Consider the following 25,595-nt stretch of genomic DNA (forward strand, 5'->3'; position numbering starts at 1 on the left):
TCTGACTCCCTAGTTAAAGTGATTCTCCTGCCTCAGCCTCCTGACTAGCTGGAATTACAGGCATATGCCTCCATGTCCAGTTAACTTTTCTATTTTTAGTTGAGACAGGGTTTCACCATTTTGGCCAGGATGGTCTCGATCTCCTGACCTTGTGGTCTGACCACCTCAGCCTCCCAAAGTGCTGGAATTACATGTGTGAGCCACCCCGCCTGGCTTGTTTGGGGATTGTCAATTGAGGTGGCTGGATCTTTAGGTTTGGAGATGGATTTGAGGCAGATGGTAGCATTGGGGCAGCAGGAATTCGGCTCAGGAGAAATTGTGAGGTTGTGTTTGGTAAGAACGAAGATAGACATGGAGGACACTAAGCAGGTGTTGCGAGCTGTGGTTGCAGCTGTGACTGCCACTGGGAATCCGTGGCTGGGCCTGGGAATGGATGGGAGCATCTGTCTTCCCCCACTCTGGTCCTCACCTCTTCCACCCCTGCCCTGCCCACGAGCACAGCAGACACCACACACCCAGCTCACACATCTTTATTGGCCTGGATGTGGGGTTGCCAAACAGGCTACCCTGTCCTGTGCCATTCCAGCGGTGGCCATCGTCACCCTCATTCCCGAGGGGAGGCCCGCTGCCTGCTGGAAGGAGTCAGAGTGCCGGGGATGTCATAGATGTCTTGGAGGCCCCAGTCTGGCGGGAAAGAAATCCACACCTGCGCCTCGAGTCCTCCTCCCTTGAACCTCTGAACCGGCGCTTAAAATGCTGCCCCGCCTGGAACAGGGAGGCCACATCCAACAGGGCATCCTCAATGTGCTGCCCCAGCCTGTGGGAGTCCTAGAAGAAGAACGGTGTCAGAGCCAGGGGGAGCTGGGACACAGGATCCTGGAGGCTGAGAAATAAGAGGGCTGGGGGCCTGGACTCCCGGGTCTGAGGGAGGAGGGAGCTGGGGCCTGGACTCTTGAGTCTGACGGAGGAGGGAGCTGGAGCCTGGACTCCTGGGTTTGAGGGAGGAGGGAGCTGGGGCCTGGACTCCTGGGTCTGAGGGAGGAGGGGCTGGGGCCTGGACTCCTGGGTCTGAGGGAGGAGGGAGCTGGGGCCTGGACTCCTGGGTCTGAGAGAGGGGGGAGCTGGAGCCCGGACTTCTGGGTCTGAGGGAGAAGGTACTAGGCATTTGGACTCCTGGGTCTGAGGGAGGAGAGGCTGGGGGCCTGGACTCCGGGTTCCCGAGGAAAGAGGGAGTTGATGGGTACACACGTTTGTCTCACCGTTTTTGTGCTTGACTTTTTGCTGGAGATGTGGAAGGTTATCATGTCATCCCCCATGAAGATATAAGAAACACCGTAACCATGCTCATCAGCCTGGAGTCGGAGAGGGTGGAGGGAAGAAAACAGCTCCGCTCCCCTCCTCCCCCACTAGGCAGGTGTGCCGGCCCCCAGCCCCCTCTCTCCTTAGGGTCTAGGGGCCGCGCCCCCAGCTCCACTCACAGGCCCGAATCCACCGCCCGAGGAAACATAGTCCGGGTAGTTGTGGACGTCAAACAGGTGCATTTGCTGAACAGGGATCTGGCTGGTGGACAGCTGCCACTGCTCCGAATGGACCTGAGGACATGAGACCATCACATGTACAGGACAGAAATCTGCAGGTCTGGTCCTTGGCTCCACTTCCCCGGGCCTTTCTCACCCCTAAATCCGTGCATCCTTCTCCCCGGCCACGCCCTCCTCCTGGCCCCGCCCCTCTGGCCCCGCCCCACCCTATTCTCACCAACCGTCCCTCCCCTTCTCCTCACGGACACGCCCCTCCTCTGACCACGCCCCTCTGCCTAGCCCCTGCTCTGACCCTCTCCCCTTCGCTCTGCCCTTTGCCTCTGCCTTCCGCCTTTCTTGGCCCAGCTCTCTCTGGCTTCTCTGCTGATGCATCCGTTCTCAAATCACCTTCCTTTTTTTTTTTTTTTTTTTGGAGACAGAGTCTTGCCCTGTCCAGGCTGGAGTGCTGTGGTGTGATCTGGGCTCTCTGCAATCTCCACCTCTTGGGTTCAAGAGATTCTCCTGCTTCAGCCTCCCAAGTTGCTGGGATTACAGGCGCCCACTACCTAATGTGGTGACCACGCTAAGTTTTGAACGTTTAGTAGACAAGGGGTTTCACCCTGTTGGCCAGGCTGGTCTCCAACTCCTGACCTCCAGTGATCCACCCACCTCGGCCTCCCAAAGTGCTGGGATTACAGGCGTGAGCCACCGCGCCCGGCCTTGATGCGTCCTTTTCCACCATCACCCTCCTTTCCTGAAGCCTCTCCCTTCTTCCACGGTCTCCCAACTCCCTCTCTGACCCTTTCCCTGTGCCCCAACCTGGGTCAGGAAGGGTGACTGCAGGTGGAGGAATCGGGACACGATGTAGAGCGCGAAGAGGTGACGGTCCACTCCCTGCCCGCTCATGGCTGCCTTCAGCAGAGCCTGGTGCTTGTCTACTGCCACGCGGAACAGGGCGAGGCACTGTGGGTCCTGGGGTCCCCAGGTCATGGTCACAGGTCATGGAAAGACAGGAAGTCGACTTAGTGCTGGGCCCGCAGCACACCTGGCCTCAACCCAGCTTGCCACATCCCTGCAAGGTGGAAATATCAACCCCATTTTACAGATGGGGAACTGAGGCTTAGAGAGGGGAAATCATGTGTCCAGGTTCACACAGCCAGGGGAGCCAGGAGGGTTCCTAGGTGTGTCTGACCCCAGAGCCCAAACTCCTTCCACAGAACCACAGTACCTTGTAGGTGTGGGGTGAGGGCGTAGAGGTGCAGGGCAGGTGGGATCCGGGCAGAGAGGGTATGGCAAATGTCACAAAGGAAGGTCACAAGGTCACATAGAGGTTAAATGGGCAGAGTTACATTGCAGAAATGTAGTCCTGGCCAGGCACTGTGGCTCACACCTGTAATCCCAGCACTTTGGGAGGCTGAGGTGGGGTTGGTGGGTGAGGGCTGGGAATCACCTGAGGTCAGAAGTTCAAGACTAGCCTGGCCAAAATGGTGAAATCCCATCTCTATGAAAAAACTAGCTGCGCATGGTGGCATGTGCCTGTAATCGTAGCTACTCGGGAGGCTGAGGCAGGAGAACTGCTTGAACCTGAGAGGTGGAGTTTGCAGTAAGCTGAGATCACGCCACTGCACTCCAGCCTGGGTGACAGAGCAAGATTCTGTGTCAAAAAAAAAGAAAAAAAGAAAAAGAAATGGTAGGCCAGGCTCAGTGGCTCATGCCTGTAATCCCAACACTTTGGGAGGCCGAGGTGGGTGGATCATAAGTCAGGAGATCGAGACCATCCTGGCCAACATGGTGAAACTCCATCTCTACTAAAAATACAAAAAATTAGCCAGGCATGGTGGCACATGCCCATAGTCCCGGCTACTCAGGAGGCTGAGGCAACAGAATTTCTTGAACCCAGGAGGCAGAGGGGTTGCAGTGAGCCGAGATCACGCCACTGCACTCCAGCCTAGGCAACAGAGAGACACTTTGTCTCAAAAAAAAAAAAAAAAAAAAAAGAAAGAAAAGAAAAGAAATGGGGTTCCTTCTTGGGGGCTCTCCCAGTGCCCTGTGAGATCACCATGAAAGCAGTTATCACACTAAGCTGGCTGTCTCCCCCCGTCAGTGAGCTCTTTGAAGTCAGAGGCCAGTTCTGATTCATCCCTTTCCCTCATGCCCATGACGGAGCCTGGCTTCCGTAGTTCCCATCAATGTTTGCAAGTGGACGAGTGAGAACACGGAAATGACTGAAGCCTCCAGTGAGGCCTACACCCACTGTCTTCTCTTTATCCTCCATGGCTCTCACAAAGCTGCAGGCCTCCCTCGTGCAAGACCGCACCGTCTCCGTCCGGCCTTCCAGGAATAAGCGCGTCATGGCCGACTCATAAGTCAGGCAGAATTGACCCCTGTCCTGGGGGACAAGGAGGAGAGGAGGCCGTCAGCTGGGCTCAGGAAGTCACGTAGACTTGACCCATCTCTGTCCAGACCTCCAGCCTCCTCCAACCAGCCCAAGAATGGCTGGGAGAGAGAATTCAAGATGGTAGACCCACAATGGCAATGACCACAAGGAACTGTGGAGGGGCAGGTTGCGGGGCTCCAGTGGACCGAGATCCTGAGGGGGCTGTGCTTGGGGAACCCAACTGACCCGGAAGTGGGCCAGCTGCAAGGCGATCTGGATGAAGCTGTCTGAAGAGAGGTGGCAGCGTCTGATGAAGCTCTTGCCGAACAGGGAGAATGGAAAGACGTGGCAGTCGACATTTTCAGACAAGATCTTGGCTCCCCGCAGGGCTACAGAGATGGAGGAGTGGATCTGCCGGGGCAGGAGGGAAGAGGGGTGGCTGGGGTTACAGATGGGGGTAGCGTGAAAGCCAGGAATGAGGCTGGAAGCGAAGGTGGACGTGGAGTTAGGGTTGGGGCAGAATATGGAAATGGGGACAAAGAAGAGAAGAGAACGGAAGAATGAGATTAAAGATGGGGATGGGGCCGGGCGCCGCGGCTCACGCCTGTAATCCCAGCACTTTGGGAAGCCGAGGCGGGTGGATCACCTGAGGTCAGGAGTTCGAGACCAGCCTGACCAACATTGTGAAACCCCATCTCTCCTAAAAATACAAAAAATCAACCAGGTATGGTGATGGACGACTGTAATCCTGGCTACTCGGGGGGCTGAAGCAGGAGAATTGCTTGAAGCCAGGAGGCAGAGGTTGCAGTGAGTGGAGATCATGCCATTGTATTCCAGCCTGGGTGACAAGAGCAAAACTCTACCTCAAAAAGAAAAAAGGAAAAAAAAGGCCGGGTATGTGGCTCACGCCTGTAATCTCAACCCTTTGGGAGGCTAAGGTGGGCGGATCATCTGAGGTCAGGCGTTTGAGATCAGCCTAGACAACATGGTGAAAGCCCATCTCTCCTAAAAATACAAAAATTTAGCCAGATGTGCTGGTGGGCACGTGTAATTCCAGCTCCTTGGAAGGCTGAGGCAAGAGAATCGCTTGAACCCAGGAGTGGGAGGTTGCAGTGAGCCAAGATGGTACCATTGCACATCAGCCTGGGCAACAGAGTAGGACTCCATCTCAAAAAAAAAAAAAAAAAGATGGGGCTAGGAATGGCAGTGCAGACTGGAACAGGATTACAAGAATACGGTTGGGCCACCGTTGAAGCTGGGGTTGGGGATGAGGATGGAGGTGGGAGTGAGTGTTTGGGAATGGAACAGGGAAGGGGGTTGGGTATGGAAGTTGGGCATGGGTTGTGGTTGGAGGTGGATTGAGTACAGGACGGGGTTAGAGTTGGGTATGCGGTTAGGGTTGGGTATGGGGTTCGGTACAGGGTTGTGGTTGGGTACAGGGTTGGAGTTGGGTATGGGGTTATGGTTGGGGTTGTGGTTGGGTACGGAGTTGGAGATGGGTATGGGGTTAGGGTTGGGGTTGGGTATGGGGTTAGGGTTGGGGTTGGACATGGGGTTGGGTATGGGGTTAGGGTTAGGGTTGGGGTTGGGTACGAGGTTGGGTATGGGGTTAGGGTTGGGGTTGGGTATGGGGTTAGGGTTGGGTATGGGGTTAGGGTTGGGTATGGGGTTCGGTACAGGGTTATGGTTGGGTACAGGGTTGGAGTTGGGTATGGGGTTATGGTTGGGGTTGTGGTTGGGTATGGAGTTGGAGATGGGTATGGGGTTAGGGTTGGGGTTGGGTATGGGGTTAGGGTTGGGGTTGGACATGGGGTTGGGTATGGGGTTAGGGTTGGGGTTGGGTACGGGGTTGGGTATGGGGTTAGGGTTGGGGTTGGGTATGGGGCTAGGGTTGGGTATGGGGTTAGGGTTGGGGTTGGGGTTGGGTATGGGGTTGGGGTTGGGGTTGGGGTTGGGTATGGGGTTGGGGTTGGGTACGGGGTTGGGTATGGGGTTGGGGTTGGGTACGGGGTTGGGTTTGGGGTTGGGGTTGGGTACGGGGTTGGGGTTGGGGTTGGGTATGGGATGGAGTTAGGATGAATGTGGGATTCAGTTGAGGTGTGGTGGTGGTGTTGGGATGGGATTGGCCATGGAGATGAATTTAGAAGGAAAGTGGAGGGGGTTGGTGCTGGGGTTGGACAGTGGTGGTTTTGAGTCTGAAGAGGGTAGAGATGGGGCTGGAGCTGAGGATGGGATTGGTAGTGGGAGGAGGGTTGGAGTTTGGGCTGCGGATGAGGTTAGGGTTGGGGTTAGAGGTTGTGGATGCATCTGGCCTGATGTGGACGGTGGGGGAAGTGTGGGTTTCAGGTTGTGGGTAGGAATGGGTTTGATTTTCAGGTTGGGGGTGGGGATGCGTTTGGAGTCAACACTAGGAATCTTGGGACTTGGAGGAAAGGCCAGAAACCCAGCCTCACCTGGTCTGGAAGGTCCCATTGCAGCCGCTGGGGCTGGGGTAGTGTAGGGTCCGGGTGTCCCTTGCAGTGGCCGTCTGCTGAGTAGCCCAGCTGAAAGCATTCTGTAGCCAGAGTGAACTGTGGGCAAACAGAGGCCGTCAGAGTCCCTTCCGCCCTGGGGACTGAGGCCATCTAACCCAGGACCTCTTGTCATATGTCCCTTTTGTGGATAGGGGGCAGTCGCTGAGAAACAGAAACCTCTGATGTTCACAGATGGGGCCTCAGTGAGGTTCATGTTCATCAAGAACAGGATTGTCACCAATACTCAACTGGTGTCTACTGTCCCTGTACTTCTTTTTTTGACAGGATCTTGCTCTGTCATCCAGGCTGGTGTGCAGTGGTGAAATTATAACTCACTGCAGCCTCAAACTCCTGGGTTCAAGCCATCCTCCTCCCTCAGCCTCTGAGTAGCTGGGACCACAGGCATGCACCACCATGCCTGGCTAGTTTTGCTTTTTTTTTTTGAAACAGCGTCTCAGGCTGGGCTGGTGGTTCACGCATGTAATCCTAGCACTTTGGGAGGCCAAGGTGGGAGGATCACTTGAGGTCAGGAGTTCAAAACCAGCCTGGCCAACATGGTGAAACCCTGTCTCTCAAAAATAAAATTAAAAAAAAAAAAATTCAGCTGGGTGTGGTGGCGCATGCCTGTAGTCCCAGCTACTCGGGAGGCTGAGGCAGGAGAATTGCTTGAACCCAAAGGCGGAGATTGCAGTGAGCTGAGATCAAGCCATCGCACTGCAGCCTGGGCAAGAGTGTGACTGTCTCAGAAAAAAAATTAATAATAATAATAACAAAAAGAAACAGAGCCTTCTTGGCTGGAGTGCAATGGTGTGGTCTCGGCTCACTGCAACCTCTGCTTCCCAGGTTCAAGTGACTCTCCTGACTCAGCTTCCGGAGTAGTTGGGATTACAGGCGCCTGCTACCACGCCTAGCTAATTTTTTTTTTTTTTTTTGTATTTTTAGTGGAGACGGGGTTTCACCATGTCGGCCAGGCTGGTCTTGAACTCCTGACCTTGCGATCTGCCCACCCTGGCCTCCCAAAGTGTTGGGATTACAGGCATGAGCCCCTGTGCCCAGCCTGGAGTCATCTTCCTGCTCTGTAACTCCTCGCTGTGTGACTCTGGGAAAATCACTTCCTTTCTCTGAGCTCCATTTACCAGCTCATCAAAGGGAAATCCTCATCCTAGACCCTGTTCTTTGCTGGTGACCCTGGGCCAGCCTCTGCCTCTCCCTGAACCTCAGTTTTTGTTTTTGTTTTTGTTTTTGACCCTAAGGCCCTGCAGAGGGCAGTCTTCAGAGACAGGGAAGGGGTCCCCAGAACCAGGGAGTGCTGGCTGTCCTACCTCCCACATGTGTCCTGAGATGGGGCAGTCGGCCCAGGAGTGCTCCACGCTGAGCCCCAGCTTCCCATTGGAGAAGACGATTAGGGTGAAGGATTTGTCAAACCAGCTGTCGGGGAGAGTTCAGAGGGGTCACGGAGAGAGCAGGGCAGGGGGAACTTGGGGTGCTTTCTGAGGGACTTGAGGGGGTTTTCTAGGTGGGGAGATGTGGGGAGACATCGGGTGCTGGTGTGGGGATCTCCACACCACTGGGGGTCTCTATTGGGGGTCCCCAGCAGTGGCTCTAGAGGTCTCCAAGACATGTCTGGGATTTAGAGTTTGGAGATTTTTTTTTTTTTTTTTTTTTTGAGATGGAGTTTCACTCTTGTCGCCCAGGCTGGAGTGCAGTGGCGACATCTCTGCTTACTGTAACCTCTGCCTCCCGAGTAGCTGAGGGTTCAAGTGATTCTCCTGCCTCAGTCTCCCAAGTAGCTGGGATCACAGGCACACACCACCATGCCCAGCTAATTTTTGCTTTTTTGAGGTGGAGTCTTGCTCTGTTGTCCAGGCTGGAGTGCAATGGCATGATCTCGGCTCACTGCAACCTCTACCTCCTGGGTTCAAGCGACTCTCCTGCCTCACCCTCCTGAATAGCTGGAACTACAGGCACCCACCGCCACACCTGGCTAGTTATATTTTTAGTAGAGACCAGGTTTCACCATACTGGCCAGGCTGGTCTTGAACTCCAGACCTTGTGATCTTCCCACCTTGGCCTCTCAAGGATTATAGGCATGAGCCACCTTGCCCAGCCTAATTTTGGTATTTTTAGTAGAGACAAGGTTTCACCATATTGGTCAGGTCGGTCTTGAACTGCTTACCTCAGGTGATCTGCCCCCTCAGCCTCCCAATGTGTTGGGATTACAGGCGTGAGCCACCACACCCAGTCTAGAGTTTGGAGATTTTTAGGGAACTTGCTGAGGAAGTTTCAAGGCTTTTGGGGGTGTTGGGAAGTCAATGGGTCTCCCCTGGGCCTAGGAATTCAGTGCCTGCCAGGCCTGAGAATCTCTAGGTCTGGAAGTCAGGGTCTAGGGCCATGGGTTGGGGTACCTGCATTAAGGCCTGAGGATGGAATGGTTCAAGTTCTGAGGCTGAGGTCGCCAAGTCTGGGGTCCCAGGGCCTAGGAGTCCTGGGTTTGGTGGTCCTCAGCTCTGGGGTCCCTGGGTCTGAGATGCTAAGTGTGGGTTCTGAACCTGGGGTCCCAGATTGAGGAGTTCTCTGGGTCTGAGGGTCCAGCTCAGGGTTTTGGCAGTCTCAGATTTGGGGGTCACTGTGTCTGGGTTACAGGTTGTGCATCCCAGATCCAGCGGTTCCCCAAGTCAGAGGTCTCCAGGTTCCAAAGCATTGGGTCTGGGGTCCTCAGCTCTCTGCAGGTGTGGGTTCCCAGGTCAGGCTGCATCAGGGGTCCTAGGTCTCATACTGGATTCTGGGGTGCCACATCTGGGGGGCCCCATCCCACGACTGACTTACCGGTCATGGCCCCGGCCAGCCAGCAGGGCATGGGCATAGGCATCCAACGACGCCGCCGGGTCCTCCCTGGTGAGCCCCGCGGGCTCAGCGTCCAGCGACACAAAGAAAGCGGCCCCTTCCACCACCTCCAGGGCCTCGGCTGCCTGGGTCTTCAGGGACGTCCGCACCTGGGCCCACGTGTCTCTGGAGGGCCCGAAATGTGCCTGAGTCCACCCTATCCAGCAGCCACCCGGCCCCACCCCTGCCCTTCCACAGCCGCAGGACACTGGTGACCTCTGAGAGCCCCTGACCCCTGACCCCTGACCCCTACCTGGGAGCAGCAGTCAGAGAGGCCAGATGTTCCTCGTGGGGGCAGGCTGGTGACGGATCATCCAGGATTCGCTGAAACTGCTGCTCCAGGGCCCTCGGGGAAAGCAGGCTGTTTCGGGAGTGGGTCCCCACACGGAAGAATCGGCCTCGGTGGAAGACAGCCACGTGTTGGCTGTCGTGGAGGTGGCGGATGTAGTCTAGGGGTGGTGTTGGCAGAAGCGTAGGGGCAGGAAGGCCAGCCACAGAAGTATAATGACTTTTTTTTTTTTTTTGAGACAGGGTCTCGCTCTGTTGCCCAGGCTGGAGTGCAGTGGCGCAATCTCGGCTCACTGCAGCCTCCGCCTCCCAGGTTCAAGCGATTCTCCTTTCTCAGCCTCATGAGTAGCTGGGATTACAGGCACGCGCCACCACCACATCTGTCTACTTTTTGTATTTTTAGTAGAGATGGGGTTTCAGCATGTTGGCCAAGCTGGTCGCAAACTCCTAACCTCATGATGGCCTGCCTCAGCCTCCCAAAGTGCTGGGATTACAGGTTATTTGAGCCACCAAATAACAATCATTTATTACATACTTCTTAGGTGCTGTCGACTGTTCAAAGCACGCTAGTAATCATCAGCACCCTGGGACGTTTATTTACTTATTTTTTGGAGACAGAGTCTCACTCTGCATCCAGGCTGGAGTGCAGTGGCATGGTCTCGGCTCACTGCAGCCGCACCCTCCCGGGCTCAGGTGACCCTTCCACTTCAGGATCCTGAGTAGCTGGACCGTCAGGTACATACCACCATGCCTGACTAACTCTTAAATTTTATTATAGACTGGATCTCATTACATTGCCCTCGGCTGGTCTTGAACTCCTGCCCTCAACAATCCTCCTCTTTGCCCCCCGACCAAAGTGCTGGGATTATAGGTGTGAGTCACTGTGCCCACTCCTAGGTACCATTATTATCCTGCTTTAGTGAAAGCTGAGGCTCAGAGAGGGTAATAACACGCAGAAGGTCACATAGGAAGAAGTAATGGACCCTAACTCAGGCAGGTGGACTCCAGAAAGCATGCTCTTAGCCACGATATTGTTCTCCATCCATTAGTGGGGATGGGAAGAGTCTCACCTTTTTGGACCCCTGGAATCCGCGTGGTGTTGAAGATCTTCTCATACTGGGCAGAGCATAAGGGACGCATTCCCATCAGCAAAGTCTGCAGGAAACCGTGGGCTGTGAGCTGCCTTCCAGGACCCACGTGGCCCCAAGGCCACAGGACCACAGCTCCACCCCAGCCCACTGGGCCCCTCTTACCGGGGGGATCTCCTGGCGGTTCAGGCGGTGGCGGTACAGGAGGAGGGCATGGATGGCGTTTCCAGCGCGAGCTGCCTGCAGAGGCGTGGGCGTGACATACAGGAAGTCCTAGGGACCAGCAGAGGGGACGGCAAAACGCCCGTGGTCAGGTTTGCCCCAATGGGGCCACTGACCCACACACAGGTCCTGACCCCAAAACAGGGCGGAATGATGAATCCCAGCCTGTGCGTGCAGATCCAGGTCACTGAGCATGAACGTTGCATTCCACCCAGGTACCCCAACCCCAGACCCGGGGCCTAGGAACCTCAGCTTGCTCCAGAACCCCTCCCCTTCTCACCATCATGTAATAGTTGCTGTTCACCATCAGCGGATTTCGGGAACGCAGGTACACAAATTCCTCCCACCAGTCACTGACCTGGGAGCAGGGTAGAGAGACACAGTGAGGGGACTGGGGCCTTGCTGGGGGAGGGACAACAGGACAGGGAAGCCCCCAGATGGTCCTGTGTCAGGCAGGGAGGATAGAGCCAAAGAAGCCAGCCATATCATAGTCAGTAACTAGCAATCACCTAGAAATCCCGCCCTGGGGGTTCAGTTAGCTAAACCCTGCTACACTCCGGCAGTGGAATATCACACAGCTGTTGGAGAGAACAAGGTACAACCAGGCGTGGTGGCTCACGCCTGTAATCCCAGCACTTTGGGAGGCTGAGATGGGCTGAACACCTGAAGTTAGGAGTTCAAGACCAGCCTGACCAACATGATGAAACCGTGTCTCTACTAAAAATATAATAATTAGCCAGGTGTGGTGGTGTGTGCCTGTAATCCCAGCTACTTGGGAGGCCGAGGCAGGAGAATCACTTGAACCTGGGAGGTGGAGGTTGCAGTGACCTGAGATTGCATCATTGCATTCCAGCCTGGGCGACAAGAGTGGCTCACACCTGTAATCCCAGCACTTTGGGAGGCTGAGGCAGGCAGATCACCTGAGGTCAGGAGTTGGAGACCAGCCTGGCCAACATGGTAAAACCCCGTTATTACTAAAAGTACAAAAATTAGCTGGGTGTGGTGGTGGGCACCTGTAATTCCAGCTACTTAGGAGGCTGAGGCAGGAGAATCGCTTGAACCTGGGAAGTGGAGGGTGCAGTGAGCTGAGATCGCACCACTGCACTCCCACCTGGGCAACAAGAGTGAAACTCTGCCAGAAAGAAAGAAAGAAAGAAAAAGAAAGAAAGAAAGAAAAGAAAGAAAGAAAGAAAGAAGGCTGGGCGCGGTGGCTCAAGCCTGTAATCCCAGCACTTTGGGAGGCCGAGGCGGGTGGATCACGAGCTCAAGAGATCGAGACCATCCTGGTCAACATGGTGAAACCCCGTCTCTACTAAAGATGCAAAAAATTAGCTGGGCATGGTGGCACGTGCCTGTAATCCCACCTACTCCGGAGGCTGAGGCAGGAGAATTGCCTGAACCCAGGAGGCAGAGGTTGTGGTGAGCCGAGATCGCGCCATTGCACTCCAGCCTGGGTAACAAGAGCGAAACTCCGTCTCAAAAAAAAAAAAAGAAAAAGAAAGGAAAGAAAGAAAGAAAGTGGGGCCGGGCGCGGTGGCTCACACCTATAATCCCAGCACTTTGGGAGGCCGAGGCGGGTGGATCACGAGGTCAAGAGATCGAGACCATCTTGGTCAGCAAGGTGAAACCCCGTCTCTACTAAAAATATAAAAATTAGCCGGGCATGGTGGTGCATGCGTGTAGTCCCAGCTACTCAGGAGGCTGAGGCAAGAGAATTGCTTGAACCCAGGAGGCGGAGGTTGCGGTGAGCCGAGATTGTGCCATTGCACTCCAGCCTGGGTAACAAGAGCGAAACTCTGTCTCAAAAAAAAAAAAAAAAAAGAAAGAAAGAAAGAAAGAAAAAAAAGAGAGAGAGAGAGAAAGAGAGAAAGAGAGAAAGAAAGAAAGAAAGAAAGAAAAATAGGCCGGGTGCGGTGGCTCACGCCTGTAATCCCAGCACTTTGGGAGGCCGAGGCAGGTGGATCACGAGGTCAAGAGATCGAGACCATCCTGGCCAACGTGGTGAAACCCTGTCTCTACTAAAAATACAAAAAATTAGCTGGGCATGGTGGCACATGCCTGTAATCCCAGCCGCTCAGGAGGCTGAGGCAGGAGAATTGCCTGAACCCAGGAGGCGGAGGTTGCGGTGAGCCGAGATCGCGCCATTGCACTCCAGCCTGGGTAACAAGAGCGAAACTCTGTCTCAAAAAAAACAAAAAAACAAGAAAGAAAGAAAAATAAACAGAACATAAATGCAAAATTTACAAAACAATAAATATGTGAAATAATATATATGTATATATACATGAAATTTCTTACCTTGCCAATATCATAGTAACATTCAAACAATGAAAAAAACAACTGAAAGCACTGTGATAAGACTTTAGCTGGCCTTGTAGGGTTGTTTTTTCTTGTACATAAAATAATGATGTGTGTTATTACTGGCAGTTGGCCTGGAGGTACAATAAAATATACAGGCCAGGCGCAGTGGCTCATGCTTGTTACCCCAGCATTTTGGGAGGCTGAGGTGGGAGGATAGCTTGAACCCAGGAGTTTGAGACCAGCCTGGGCAACATAGTAAGAACCCATCTCTACAAAAAAGCTTAAAGATTAGCTGGGCTTGGTGGCACATGCCTATAGTCCCAGCTACTCGGGAGGCCGAGGTGGGAGGACAGCTTCAGCCTGGGAGGTCAAGGTTGCAGTGAGCCATGATCACGCCACTGCCCTCTAGCCTGGGTGACAGAGTGAGACCCCTTCCAAGAAGGAAGAAGGCAAGAAAGAAACAGAGAGAAAGAGAGAGGGAGAAAAGAGAGAGAGGGAGGGAGGGAGGGAGGGGAGGAAGGGAGAGAGGGAAAGAAAGAAAAAGAAAGGAAATGGAAGAAAGGAAAGAAGGAAGCAAAAGAAACAATTCTTTTTTTTTTTTTTTTTTTTTTTTTTGAGAAACAATTCTTTTTTTTTTTTTGAGACGGAGTTTCGCTCTTGTTACCCAGGCTGGAGTGCAATGGCGCGATCTCGGCTCACCGCAACCTCCGCCTCCTGGGTTCAGGCAATTCTCCTGCCTCAGCCTCCTGAGTAGCTGGGATTACAGGCACGCGCCACCACGCCCAGCTAATTTTTTGTATTTTTAGTAGAGACGGGGTTTCACCTTGTTGACCATGGTTGGTCTCGATCTCTCGACCTCGTGATCCACCCGCCTCGGCCTCCCAAAGTGCTGGGATTACAGGCTTGAGCCACCGCGCCCGGCCAGAAGGAAGCAAAAGAAAGGAAGAAAGGGAAGGAGGCATGGAAGGAATGAGGGAGAAAGGAAGGAAGGGAGGGAGAGGGAGGGAGGGAAAGAAGGGAAGAAACGTTTGTGTGTGTGTGTGTGTGTGTGTGTGTGTGTGTAAACAGAATCTTGTCCAAAAGTGTGCAGAAAAAAAAAAATTTAACTAGAAAAGCAAAGCCCACATTCCTTTCTATTCTCCAGACATTTCGTCCCCTTCCTCAGGTTTGACCCCCTGACCTTGCCATGTTGTTGCCCGCTGGGGCTCTACTGCACACCCTCTTCCCTGCCCTTCTCATTCTCAACACAGGTTTTCTCATCCAAGCCCAGGGTCTCACACCTACAATGGTAGGTCTCACGGTAGCTTCCTCTCCAGCCTTCCACCCTCTTTCCCTGACACCAGAGCTGACCCTGCCCCTTGCCAGCTCCAAACCCGCCCATGCCTCCCTAGTACGCCCAGGATAGAGTCCAGGATCCTCAGTCTGGAGTTCAGGCCTCTCCCACCACTTTTCACTCTTCAACTACTTTGTTCTTTTTTTCTTTGTTTTGAGTCTCACTCTGTCGTCCAGGCTGTAGTGGCATGATCTTGGCTCACTGCAACCTCCACCTCCCAGGTTTAAGCGATTCTCTACCTCTTAAGTAGATAGGATTACAGCCGCATGTCAGCACACCCGGCTAATTTTTATATTTTTGGTAGAGAGGGGGTTTCACCATGTTGCCCAGGCTGGTCTCGAACTCCCGACCTCATGTGATCTGCCCGCCTCGGCCTCCCAAAATGCTGGGATTACAGGCATGAGCCACCTCGCCAGGCCTAGCTCCTGAATTCTGGTTCAAACTTTGGAAGATCTGGGGTGGAGCTCAGAAAATTGGAGCATCTTTACCCTAAACCTCAATGTCAAATATATATGGCTGGGTGTGGTGGCTCACGCCTGTAATCTCACCACTTTGGGAGGCTGAGACAGGCGAATCACGAGGTCAGGAGTTTGAGACCAGCCTGGCCAACATGGTGAAACCCTGTCTCTACCAAAAATACAAAAAAATTAACCGGCTGTGGTGGTGCGTGCTTATAGTCCCAGCTGCTCTGGAGGCTGAGGCAGGAGAATCGCTTGAACTGGGGAGGCAAAGGCTGCAGTGAGCCAAGATCGAACCACTGCACTCAAGCCTGGGTGACAGAGTAAGACTGTGTCTCAAAAAATATACATATAAGCCGGGCGCGGTGGCTCAAGCCTGTAATCCCAGCACTTTGGGAGGCCGAGGCGGGTGGATCACAAGGTCGAGAGATCGAGACCAACCTGGTCAACATGGTGAAACCCTGTCTCTACTAAAAATACAAAAAATTAGCTGGGCATGGTGGCACGTGCCTATAATCCCAGCTACTCAGGAGGCTGAGGCAGGAGAATTGCCTGAACCCAGGAGGCGGAGGTTGCAGTGAGCCGAGATCGCGCCATTGCACTCCAGCCTGGGTAACAAGAGTGAAACTCCGTCTCAAAAAAAAAAAAAAAAAAAAAAAAATATATACATATAGGCTAGGCGCGGTGGCTCACACCTGTAATCCTAGCACTTTGGGAGGCTGAGGCAGGCAGATCATGTGACGTCAGGAGTTCGAGACCAGCCTGGCCAACATGGCGAAACCCCATCTCTACCAAAAATACAAAAAATTAACCAGGTGTGGTGGCACATGCCTGTAGTCCCAGCTGTTTGGGAGGCTGAGGCAGGAGAATCGCTTGAACCCGGGAGGCAAAGGCTGCATTGAGCCGAGATTGCGCCATTGCACTCTAGCCTGGGCAACAGAGGGAGACTCTGTCTCCAAAAAAAAAAAAATTAATATATATATACAAACATATATAAATGTAAATTTATATAATATATATTATGAGCATATGTATTTATTAATAAAATATAATATATATAAATAGATGTATATATGAGCGTATATATATTTAATGTTGAGGTTCAGGTATAGATGTATGTGAGCGGGGGCTTGGTGTATTCGCCCCAGGCCAGGCCCAGGATGGGGACCCGGGGCCATCCTCCAATTGCGGCAGTGGGCGCGTGGGTTGCGGGCGCGTTGTGGGGCGCAGACCTCGCAAGTTCAGCAGGGCGACCTCACACCCTTGGCCTTTCAGGTGGGGCCTTGGTGGCGGTGGCGGGACTCACATAGTTGGACGCCCACCAGGACTTGAGCCGCAGGTACCACTGCAGCAACGACGCCTGCAGCCTCAGGAACTCCTGCGCCAGGACCGCGGTCCAGTCGAAGTCCTCGTCGGAGAGGACGGGCCGGACCGACTCCAGGTACTGGAGGGCAGAAGAGCGCAGGTCACGCCCCGCCCACCCACGCGCGCAGGCCGCGGCCCGCCCACCCACGCGCAGGCCACGCCCACACACGCGCAGACCGCGCCCCGCCCACCTTGCGCACAGTGTCCTGCACGGAGGGCACTGGCTGGCGCGGCAGGGAGCGCTGGTAACTGAAGAGCATCGGGTGGCGGCCGGAGAAGATGCGGACCAGGGCCTGGGGAAGAGGAGTCACGGGGTCATTAACCCCTCACCGGGGGCCAGGGAGTTGAGGGGGGCGGGGTCGACAGTGGGACAGAAACCCAAACAGAAGGACACAGAGACTGAGACGGAGCATCAGCGACCCCGATAGAAAAGGGGACAGAGACCCAGAAACAGGGGACAGAGACCCAGAGAGAAGGGGAGAGATACCCACAGAGAGAGGGGGCAGAGAAGCGGGTCCCAGGAGAGCCGGAGCAGGGCTGTGCCCCTCCCATACCAGCCAGGTCTTGGTGGGAGAGGACATGGCTCCATGGGGCTCAAGAAGCCAGCCGTGGTAGGACAGAAGCAGCCTCAGCGCCACGTGCAGCGTGAAGATCAGGGCTCCCCACAAACACGAGGCAAACAGGGCGGCTGCCAGGACCCCCCGGAGCCCGTGGTGCTGCCCACCCCTGCGGGGAGAGAAAGAGAGGCTGGGCCTGGGTCTCCTGGCCTCAGAAACTCCCTCTGTTCCAGCCCCCTCCAGCCCCTGCCCTGGTCTTTTGGCTGTCAGATGGAGAAGCCCATTTTTGTCATCTGTAAAGTAGGAGTTCTATCACCCCCTCCAGGCCCCTCCCATTGTGGCAGCACCAAGCTTCCAAAGTCACTTTCCATGGAGGCTGGAGTGCAATGGCTTGATCTCAGCTCACTGCAACCTCCGTCTCCCGGGTTCAAGCGATTCTCCTGCTTAAGCCTCCCAAATAGCTAGGAGTACAGGTGCCGGCCACCACGCCCAGCTAATTTTTGTATTTTTAGTAGAGACGGGGTTTCATCATCTTGGCCGGGCTGGTCTCAAACTCCTGACGTTGTGATCCGCCTGCCTAGGCCTCCCAAAGTGCTGGGATTACAGGCATGAGCCACTGTGCCCAGGCTTTTTTTTTTTTTTTTTTTTTTGGAGAGATGGCGTTTCACTATGTTGCCCAGGCTGGTCTCGAACTTTTGAGCTCAAGCCTCCTGCCTCAGTCTTCCGAAGTGCTGGGATTACAAGTGTGAGCCACGATGCCCGGCCTCCCTCTTGGAAATGTCTACATCTGATCCTGGGCCTGTTCTATGGGGACATCTGCACAAAATCTGGCTCTTCCTCCATAGGAGGACCCATCCAAAAACTAGATCTGACATTTCACCAGCACCTGGTTTTCTTTTTTTTTTTTTTTAAGATTAATTTTAAGTATTTATTTATTTATTTTTATTTTTATTTTTTTTGAGACGGAGTTTCGCTCTTGTTACCCAGGCTGGGGTGCAATGGCGCGATCTCGGCTCACCGCAACCTCCGCCTCCTGGGTTCAGGCAATTCTCCTGCCTCAGCCTCCTGAGTAGCTGGGATTACAGGCACACGCCAGCACCTGGTTTTCAAATCCTTCCTGAAGATAAAAGTAACACAATACAAGGCCGGGCGCGGTGGCTCAAGCCTGTAATCCCAGCACTTTGGGAGGCCGAGGCGGGTGGATCACGAGGTCAAGAGATCGAGACCATCCTGGTCAACTTGGTGAAACCCCGTCTCTACTAAAAATACAAAAAATTAGCTGGGCATGGTGGTGCGTGCCTGTAATCCCAGCTACTCAGGAGGCTGAGGCAGGAGAATTGCCTGAACCCAGGAGGCAGAGGTTGCGGTGAGCCGAGATCGCGCCATTGCACTTCAGCCTGGGTAACAAGAGCGAAACTCCGTCTCAAAAAAAAAAAAGAAAAAAAAAAAAGAAAAAAAAAAAAAAGTAACACAATACAAATAATGCAGCCACTCCCATGGGTAACTCCTGCACTCCACTGACTCTCTCAGGCATGATTTTGATGAATTCTTCCAGCACTCTAAGAAGCAATTATTCATACTCCCACTTACAGATGAAGGCCATGACAATCAAGAATGGTGAGGTCTCCTGCTTAAGACTACATAACTAGAGATGGGCAAAGCTCATACTTTTTTTTTTTTTTTTTTTTTTTGAGACAGAGTTTCGCTGTTGTTACCCAGGCTGGAGTGCAATGGCGCGATCTTGGCTCACCGCAACCTCCGCCTCCTGGGTTCAAGCAATTCTCCTGCCTCAGCCTCCCGAGTAGCTGGGACTACAGGCATGCACCACCACGCCCGGCTAATTTTTGTATTTTTAGTAGAGGCGGGGTTTCACCTTGTTGACCAAGATGGTCTCGATCTCTTGACCTCGTGATCCACCCGCCTCAGCCTCCCAAAGTGCTGGGATTACAGGCATGAGCCACCGCGCCCGGCCAACTTTTTTTTTTTTTTTTTTTTTGAGACAGAGTCTTCCTCTGTCACCCAGGCTGCACTGCAGTGGCGAGATCTCATCTCACTGCAACCTCTGCCTCCTGGATTCAAGTGATTCTCCTGCCTCAGCCTCCCAAGTAGCTCGGACTGCAGGGGCGTACCACCACAGTCCCGCTAATTTTTGCATTTTTAGTAGAGACGGGGTTTCACCATGTTGTCCAGGTTGGTCTCAAACTCCTGACCTCAGGTGATCCACCCGCCCTGGCCTCCCAAAGTGCTGGGATTACAGGGGTGAGCCACCGCCCCCAGCCTTTTTACTTTTTTCTTGACACAGAGGTTGCCCAGGCTGGAGTGCAGTGGCTCAATCTCAGCTCACTGCAGCCTTGACCTCCCGGGCTCAGGTGATTCTCCCACCTCAGCCTCCTGGGTAGCTGGGACCACAGGTGAGAGAGCGACCACACCCAGCTAACTTTTTGTATCTTTAGTAGAGATGAGATTTCACCACATTGCTCAGGTTGGTCTCAAACTCCTGGGCTCAAGAGATCCTCCCAACTTGGCCTCCCAAAGTGCTGGAATTATGGGCTTGAGCCACTGCACCCAGCAAAGCTCACAATTTTTTTTTTTTTTTTTTTTTGAGACAGTGTTGTGCTCTGTCTCCCAAGCTGAAGTGTAGGGGTGCCATCTGGGCTCCCTGCAACCTCTGCCTCCTGGGTTCAAGCGATTCTCCTGCCTCATCGCTGAGTAGCTGGGATTACAGGCATGCACCATCATGCCCAGCTAATTTTTGTATTTTTAGTAGAGTCAAGTTTCCACCATGTTGGCCAGGCTGGTCTCAAACTCCTGACTTCAAGTGATCCGCCCACCTTGGCCCCACAAAGTGCTGGGATTACAGGCGTGAGCCACTGCACCTGGCCTCACCTCCTTTTTCTTCATGCTATACCTTTATTAATCTGACCCAAAATAAGTCTCAGAGGTTATTTTTCATTAGCAGGTACCCAATGACAGAGAAACTTATTGGGGGGAGGGAGAATGATTAGGGGCTACTGGGCTGAAGTTAGGGGAACCTTACCAGTCCGGCAGCAACTCTTTGATCTTCTCCATCAGTCCCAAGGAAGGATCCAGCTGGAGGAACCAGGCAAGCTGGATAGCACTGAAGAGGAAAAGCCAGCTGAGGGGGCTGGCAGGGAACACACCGGTGAGAAAGTCATTCTGTGGGAGGAAAGGGCATCCATTCAATCACCTGCCCTCTCCTCTGAGCACCTGTTCTGTGCCATCCTCAGACACCGTTGAGCACCCAGTGTGCGCTGAGCCCTGAGCTGGAGGCTCAAGATCCAGTGGGGAACAGGGAGACCCAGGCCCTGCCCTCAGGGAGGTCAGTCTGGAATGAAGTAAGGTTATTTATTTATTTACTTATTTTGAGGTGGAGTTTTGTTCGTGTCGCCCAGGCTGGAGTGCAGTGGCATGATCTCGGCTCACTGCAACCTCCACCTCCCGGGTTCAAGCGATTCTCCTGCCTCAGCCTCCCGAGGAGCTGGGATTACAGGCACGCACCACCTGACCCAGCTAATTTTGTATCTGTAATAGAGACGGGGTTTCTGCATGTTGGTCAGGCTGGTCTCGAAATCCTGACCTCAGGTGATCTGCATGCCTCGGCCTCCCAAAGTGCTGGGATTACAGGCATGAGCCCCTGCACCTGGCCAGTAAGTATTAATTGCTGTAGGGGGAGCTGTGAGCTGGCAAGTTACAGTTCAAAGGCATCAGGGAGGGCTCCCTGGAGAAGGATATTCTCAGGCAGGACCTCGAAGGGGAGATTGTCAAAGGCAGAACAGGCCGGGCCTGGTGGCTCACTCCTGTAAACTCAGAACTTTGGGAGGTCAAGGAGGAGGACGCTTGAGCGCAGCAGTTCAAGAGCAGTGTGGGCTGACACCTGTAATCCCAGCACTTTGGGAGGCCAAGGGGGCAGATCACTGAGGCCAAGAGTTAAGACCAGCCTGATCAATATGGTGAAATCCATATCTACTAAAAATACAAAAATTTGGCAGGGCACACTGGCTCACACCTGTAATCTCAGCACTTTGGGAGGCTGAGGCAGGCGGATCATGAGGTCAAGAGAACGAGACCATCCTGGCCTCTGTCTCTACTAAAAATACAAAATTTAGCTGGGCATGGTGACATCCACCATGTAGTTTGAGCTACTCAGGAGGCTGAGGCAGGAGCATCACTTGAATGCAGGAGGTGGAGGTTGCAGTGAGCCAAGATCATGCCACTGCACTCCAGCTTGGTGACAGAGTGAGACTCCGTCTCAAAAAAAAAAAAAAAAAAAAAAAAATTAGCTGGGCATGGTGGCGGGCACCTGTAATCCCAGCTACTCAGGAGGCTGAGGCACAAGAATGACTTGAGCCTGGGAGGCAGAGGTTGCAGTGATTCGAGATCATGCTACTGCTCTCCAGCCTGGGTGACAGACCAAGACTCTGTCTTAAAAAAAAAAAAAAAAAAAAAAAATTAGGCCGGGCGTGGTGGCTCAAGCCTGTAATCCCAGCACTTTGGGAGGCCGAGGCGGGTGGATCACGAGGTCAAGAGATCGAGACCATCCTGGTCAACATGGTGAAACCCTGTCTCTACTAAAAAATACAAAAAATTGTCTGGGCATGGTGGTGCGTGCCTGTAATCCCAGCTACTCAGGAGGCTGAGGCAGGAGAATTGCCTGAACCCAAGGGGCGGACGTTGCGGTGAGCCAAGATCGCGCCATTGCACTCCACCCTGGGTAACAAGAGCGAAACTCCGTCTCAAAAAAAAAAAAAAAAAAAAAAATTAGCCAGGAGCAGTGGCACACACCTGTAGTCCCGGCTACTCAGAAGGCTGAAGCAGGAGGATCGCTTCAGCCCAGGAGTTAAAGGATAAAGTGAGCTGCAATGGCGACACTACACTCCAGCCTGGGTAACAAAGTAAGATCCTGTCTCAACTGAAAAAAAAAAAAAAAAAAAAAAATGACCTCTGTTCAGAGTAGGGGCTGGAGCTAAGTAAGGGCTTCTAGAAGTACCAGGTCGTGGAATGAATGAGGAATGAACAAGAGCACAGGGTTACTAACTACACTCCTTTGGAAGCCTGAGAGAGAGAGATGACCAACATTTAATGAGCACTTACTATGTTCCAGGTGCCATTTACAAGGATTAACTCTTTAAATCTTCCCCAAACCATGTGAAGTAAGTACTAAGATGAAAACACTTTGGTTCAGCCAGGTACGGTAGCCCATGCCTGTAATCCCAGCACTTCAGGAGGCTGAGGCGGCAGATCACCTAATGTCAGGAGTTCAAGACCAGCCTGGCCAACATGCTCAAACCCTATTTCTATTAAAAATACAAAAATTAGCCAGACATGGTGGTGAGCACCTATAATCCCAGCTACTCAGGAGGCTGAGGCAGAAGAATCGCTTGAAACGGGAGGTGGAGGTTGCAGTGAGCTGAGATTGCACCACTGCACTTCAGCCTGGGTGACAGAGTGAGACTCTGTCTCAAAAAAACAAACAAACAAAAAAAAAAAAAACCGCTGGGGTTCAAGGCACACAGAGAACATGTTTAAGACGGGGTAAAGCCAAGCATGGTGGCTAATGCCTATAATCCCACCAAATCAGGAGGCTAAGGCAGGAGGATTACTTGAGCCCATAGGTTCCAGACCAGCACTTTGGGAGGCCGAGGCGGGTGGATCACGAGGTCGAGAGATCGAGACCATCCTGGTCAACATGGTGAAACCCCGTCTCTACTAAAAATACAAAAAGTTAGCTGGGCATGGTGGCACGTGCCTGTAGTCCCAGCTACTCAGGAGGCTGAGGCAGGAGAATTGCTTGAACCCAGGAGGCGGAGGTTGCGGTGAGCCGAGATCGCGCCATTGCACTCCAGCCTGGGTAACAAGAGCGAAACTCCGTCTCAAAAAAAAAAAAAAAGCCGGGCGCGGTGGCTCACGCCTGTAATCCCAGCACTTTGGGAGGCCGAGGCGGGTGGATCACGAGGTCAAGAGATCGAGACCATCCTGGTCAACATGATGAAACCCCGTCTCTACTAAAAATACAAAAAAATTAGCTGGGCATGGTGGCATGTGCCTGTAATCCCAGCTACTCAAGAGGCTGAGGCAGGAGAATTGCCTGAATCCAGAAGGCGGAGGTTGCAGTGAGCCGAGATCACGCCATTGCACTCCAGCCTGGGTAACAAGAGTGAAACTCCGTCTCAAAAAAAAAAAAAAAAAAAAAAAAAAAATTGGCCGGGCACGGTTGCTCACGCCTGTAATCCCAGCACTTTGGAAGGTCAAGGTGGGTGAATCACGAGTTCAGGAGATCCAGACCATCCTGGCTTGCATGGTGAAACCCCGTCTCTACTAAAATATACAAAAAAATTAGCTGGGCATGGTGGAGCACGTCTATAGTCACAGCTACTCGGGAGGCTGAGGCAGGAGAATTGTTTGAACCTGGGAGGCAGAAGTTGCAGTGAGCCGAGATTGCACCACTGTACTCCAGCCTGGCAACAAATCGAGACCCCCATTTCAAAAAAAAATTAGCTGGGTATATCGGTGCGTGATTGTAGTCCCAGCTATTTGGGAAGCCAAGATGGATGGATTGCTTAAGCCCATGAGGCCAAGGCTGCAGTGAACCATGATTGCCCCACAGCACTGCGGCCTGGGAGACAGAGCAACACCCTGTCTCAAATAAAGAAATAAATAGGGCCGGGCGCGGTGGCTCAAGCCTGTAATCGCAGCACTTTGGGAGGCCGAGGCGGGTGGATCATGAGGTCAAGAGACCGAGACCATCCTGGTCAACATGGTGAAACCCCGTCTCTACTAAAAATACAAAAAATTAGCTGGGCATGGTGGCGTGTGCCTGTAATCCCAGCTACTCAGGAGGCTGAGGCAGGAGAATTGCCTGAACCCAGGAGGTGGAGGTTGCGGTGAGCCGAGATCGCGCCATTGCACTCCAGCCTGGGTAACAAGAGCGAAACTCCGTCTCAAAAACAAACAAACAAACAAACAAAAAGAAATAAATAAAAACAAAAAGAAGCTGGGCACGGTGGCCTGTAATTCCAGCACTTTGGGAGGCCGAGACAAGCGGATCACTTGAGGTTAGGAGTTCAAGACCAGCCTGGCCAACAGGCTGAAACACTGTCTCTACAAAAATACAAAAATTAGCCGGGCATGATGGTGGGTAGTCCCAGCTGCTACTCGGAGGCTGAGGCAGGAGAATCGTTTGAACCTGGAGGAGGAGGCATCAGTGAGCCGACTGCAAAAAGTGAAGAGGTTCTCAGTCGGTGTGGAGCCCGGAAGTGAACCACGGAGAAACAGCTAAAGGGGTTCTGGGATCAGACATAAAAATTCCGCTAAAGGTGTGATAGGCTCCCAGAAATAGACCAACTGAAATGCCGGAAGTGAGCCTCAGACATCCCGGAAGCAGAAACCTGGATCCCCGGAAGGAAACCAACCAGCAGCATTCCTCACCCAGAAACGTGACAGATGCCTTTTCCAGGAGCGCAGGCCAGAGAGGTATATCTCCTGCAGCACAGGGGCACTGAGTTCCACTTCGGCCCCATCCGAGGTCAGCGAGGGTCGGAAACCCACGGCCTGGTGCGCTTCTGCCATTTTACGCTGGAGCCCTGGGAGTCCGGCAGAGCCATTCTTCAGGCCCCCAGCCCCTCCTCCCTGAGACCCGGGAGTCCAAGCCCCAGCCCCTCCTCCCTCAGACCCGGGAGTCCAGACCCCAGCCCCTCCTCCCTCAGACCCGGGATCCCTCGCCTCCAGCCGCCTCCTGGCGCGCCGACCCAGGACTACGTAACCTAGCTCATCCTTCTCTAAGCACCTGAGGGGTTTTGAGGGTTCTGGTTTGTAGACCCAGAGGCTTTGCGGGAAGGACGTCAATTGGGGACCTCTGTGAACGCGTGGAGAGGCTAGAGGGACAGCTCGCGTTAACTCCTCCTTTACCTGCTCTGCCAGGAACGTGGTGCGGGGGCATTGCCCTCCCCCTCCCCGTACAGGACTCTCGAGATTCGGAGGGCGGGGTTGGAGGAGGGAAACCCGTGCAGGGTCTTAAAAAAAACATTAGTTTTAGACCCATAAGAAACAAACTCCTGTTAGACATTGACGGTGTCCACCCCATTTCCGCTTGTCACGCCAAGGCGAGGGGGGTGGTGACTATAAATCCATCCGCTCTGGGGTGGCCCAGCGTCCCCTCCCCCGCCCGGGCTGGAGGGGCTGGGGAAGGAAGCACCCACTGCGCATGCCTCGCAGCCTGGGATGCTGAGGCGGTGAGCGGAGGCGAGCGTCGAGGACAGGTGATGGAGAGGCTTGCACGCGCAACCCTAGACGCAGGCCTCCAACCGCGGCAGGAGCCCGGGCCCCTGGGGTCCAGCACTTACCACGTTGAATCAGGAGTCCGCCGGTCGGATCCTGGGGACCAAACCAGAGTCCACCCCCGCCCCCCGATTTTGAGTGCCGGCCCCAAATCTCCCGCTTGCATGTGTCCAATCACGGTGTAAGGAGTCCGGGTCGAGAGGCCTTTGGATTCCTGCACACCCCTAGATCATCGTCACCCAGAAACCCCGATTCCTGTCTCGCGTGTCCCTAGCCGGGTATTCGGGTCCCGGGTTTTATCCCCGCCTCCTTCCAATCCCCGCGTTCTATCCCCGCCCCCTTCGATCACGGCGTCCAATCCCCTCTGTCCGTTCGATCCCCAGCCCTCCGTCTCCTTT

General features: G+C 53.6%; 1 protein-coding gene across 4 annotated transcripts; it reads right to left on the reverse strand.

Annotated features, from left to right (window-relative positions):
- Window positions 1-514: 514 nt before the first annotated feature.
- On the reverse strand, window positions 515-25,512 carry CPT1C (carnitine palmitoyltransferase 1C). 4 transcript variants are annotated; one of them, XM_039466954.2, is made up of 19 exons: window positions 25,263-25,512; window positions 24,349-24,503; window positions 19,940-20,079; window positions 16,900-17,071; window positions 16,537-16,638; window positions 16,287-16,424; window positions 11,169-11,246; window positions 10,832-10,939; window positions 10,649-10,733; window positions 9,544-9,739; window positions 9,234-9,416; window positions 7,730-7,835; window positions 6,348-6,464; window positions 4,141-4,305; window positions 3,772-3,906; window positions 2,337-2,489; window positions 1,479-1,592; window positions 1,260-1,352; window positions 515-828 (listed from the first exon to the last, which is right to left on the reverse strand). In XM_039466954.2, the coding sequence occupies exons 2-19, from the start codon at window positions 24,487-24,489 to the stop codon at window positions 643-645; spliced, it is 2,412 nt and encodes an 803-aa protein (XP_039322888.1). In that variant the 5' UTR covers window positions 24,490-24,503; window positions 25,263-25,512; the 3' UTR covers window positions 515-642. The 4 variants fall into 4 exon arrangements, with proteins under 4 accessions (XP_039322888.1, XP_074242165.1, XP_039322890.2 ...); XM_074386064.1 differs by having other exon boundaries at window positions 3,802-3,906; window positions 16,837-17,071; window positions 25,263-25,344; XM_039466956.2 differs by having other exon boundaries at window positions 16,837-17,071; window positions 25,263-25,344.
- Between the last annotated feature and the right edge of the window lie 83 nt (window positions 25,513-25,595).

Source organism: Saimiri boliviensis, chromosome 14, assembly GCF_048565385.1.
Source record: "Saimiri boliviensis isolate mSaiBol1 chromosome 14, mSaiBol1.pri, whole genome shotgun sequence".
Classification (NCBI taxonomy): Eukaryota; Metazoa; Chordata; class Mammalia; order Primates; family Cebidae; genus Saimiri; species Saimiri boliviensis.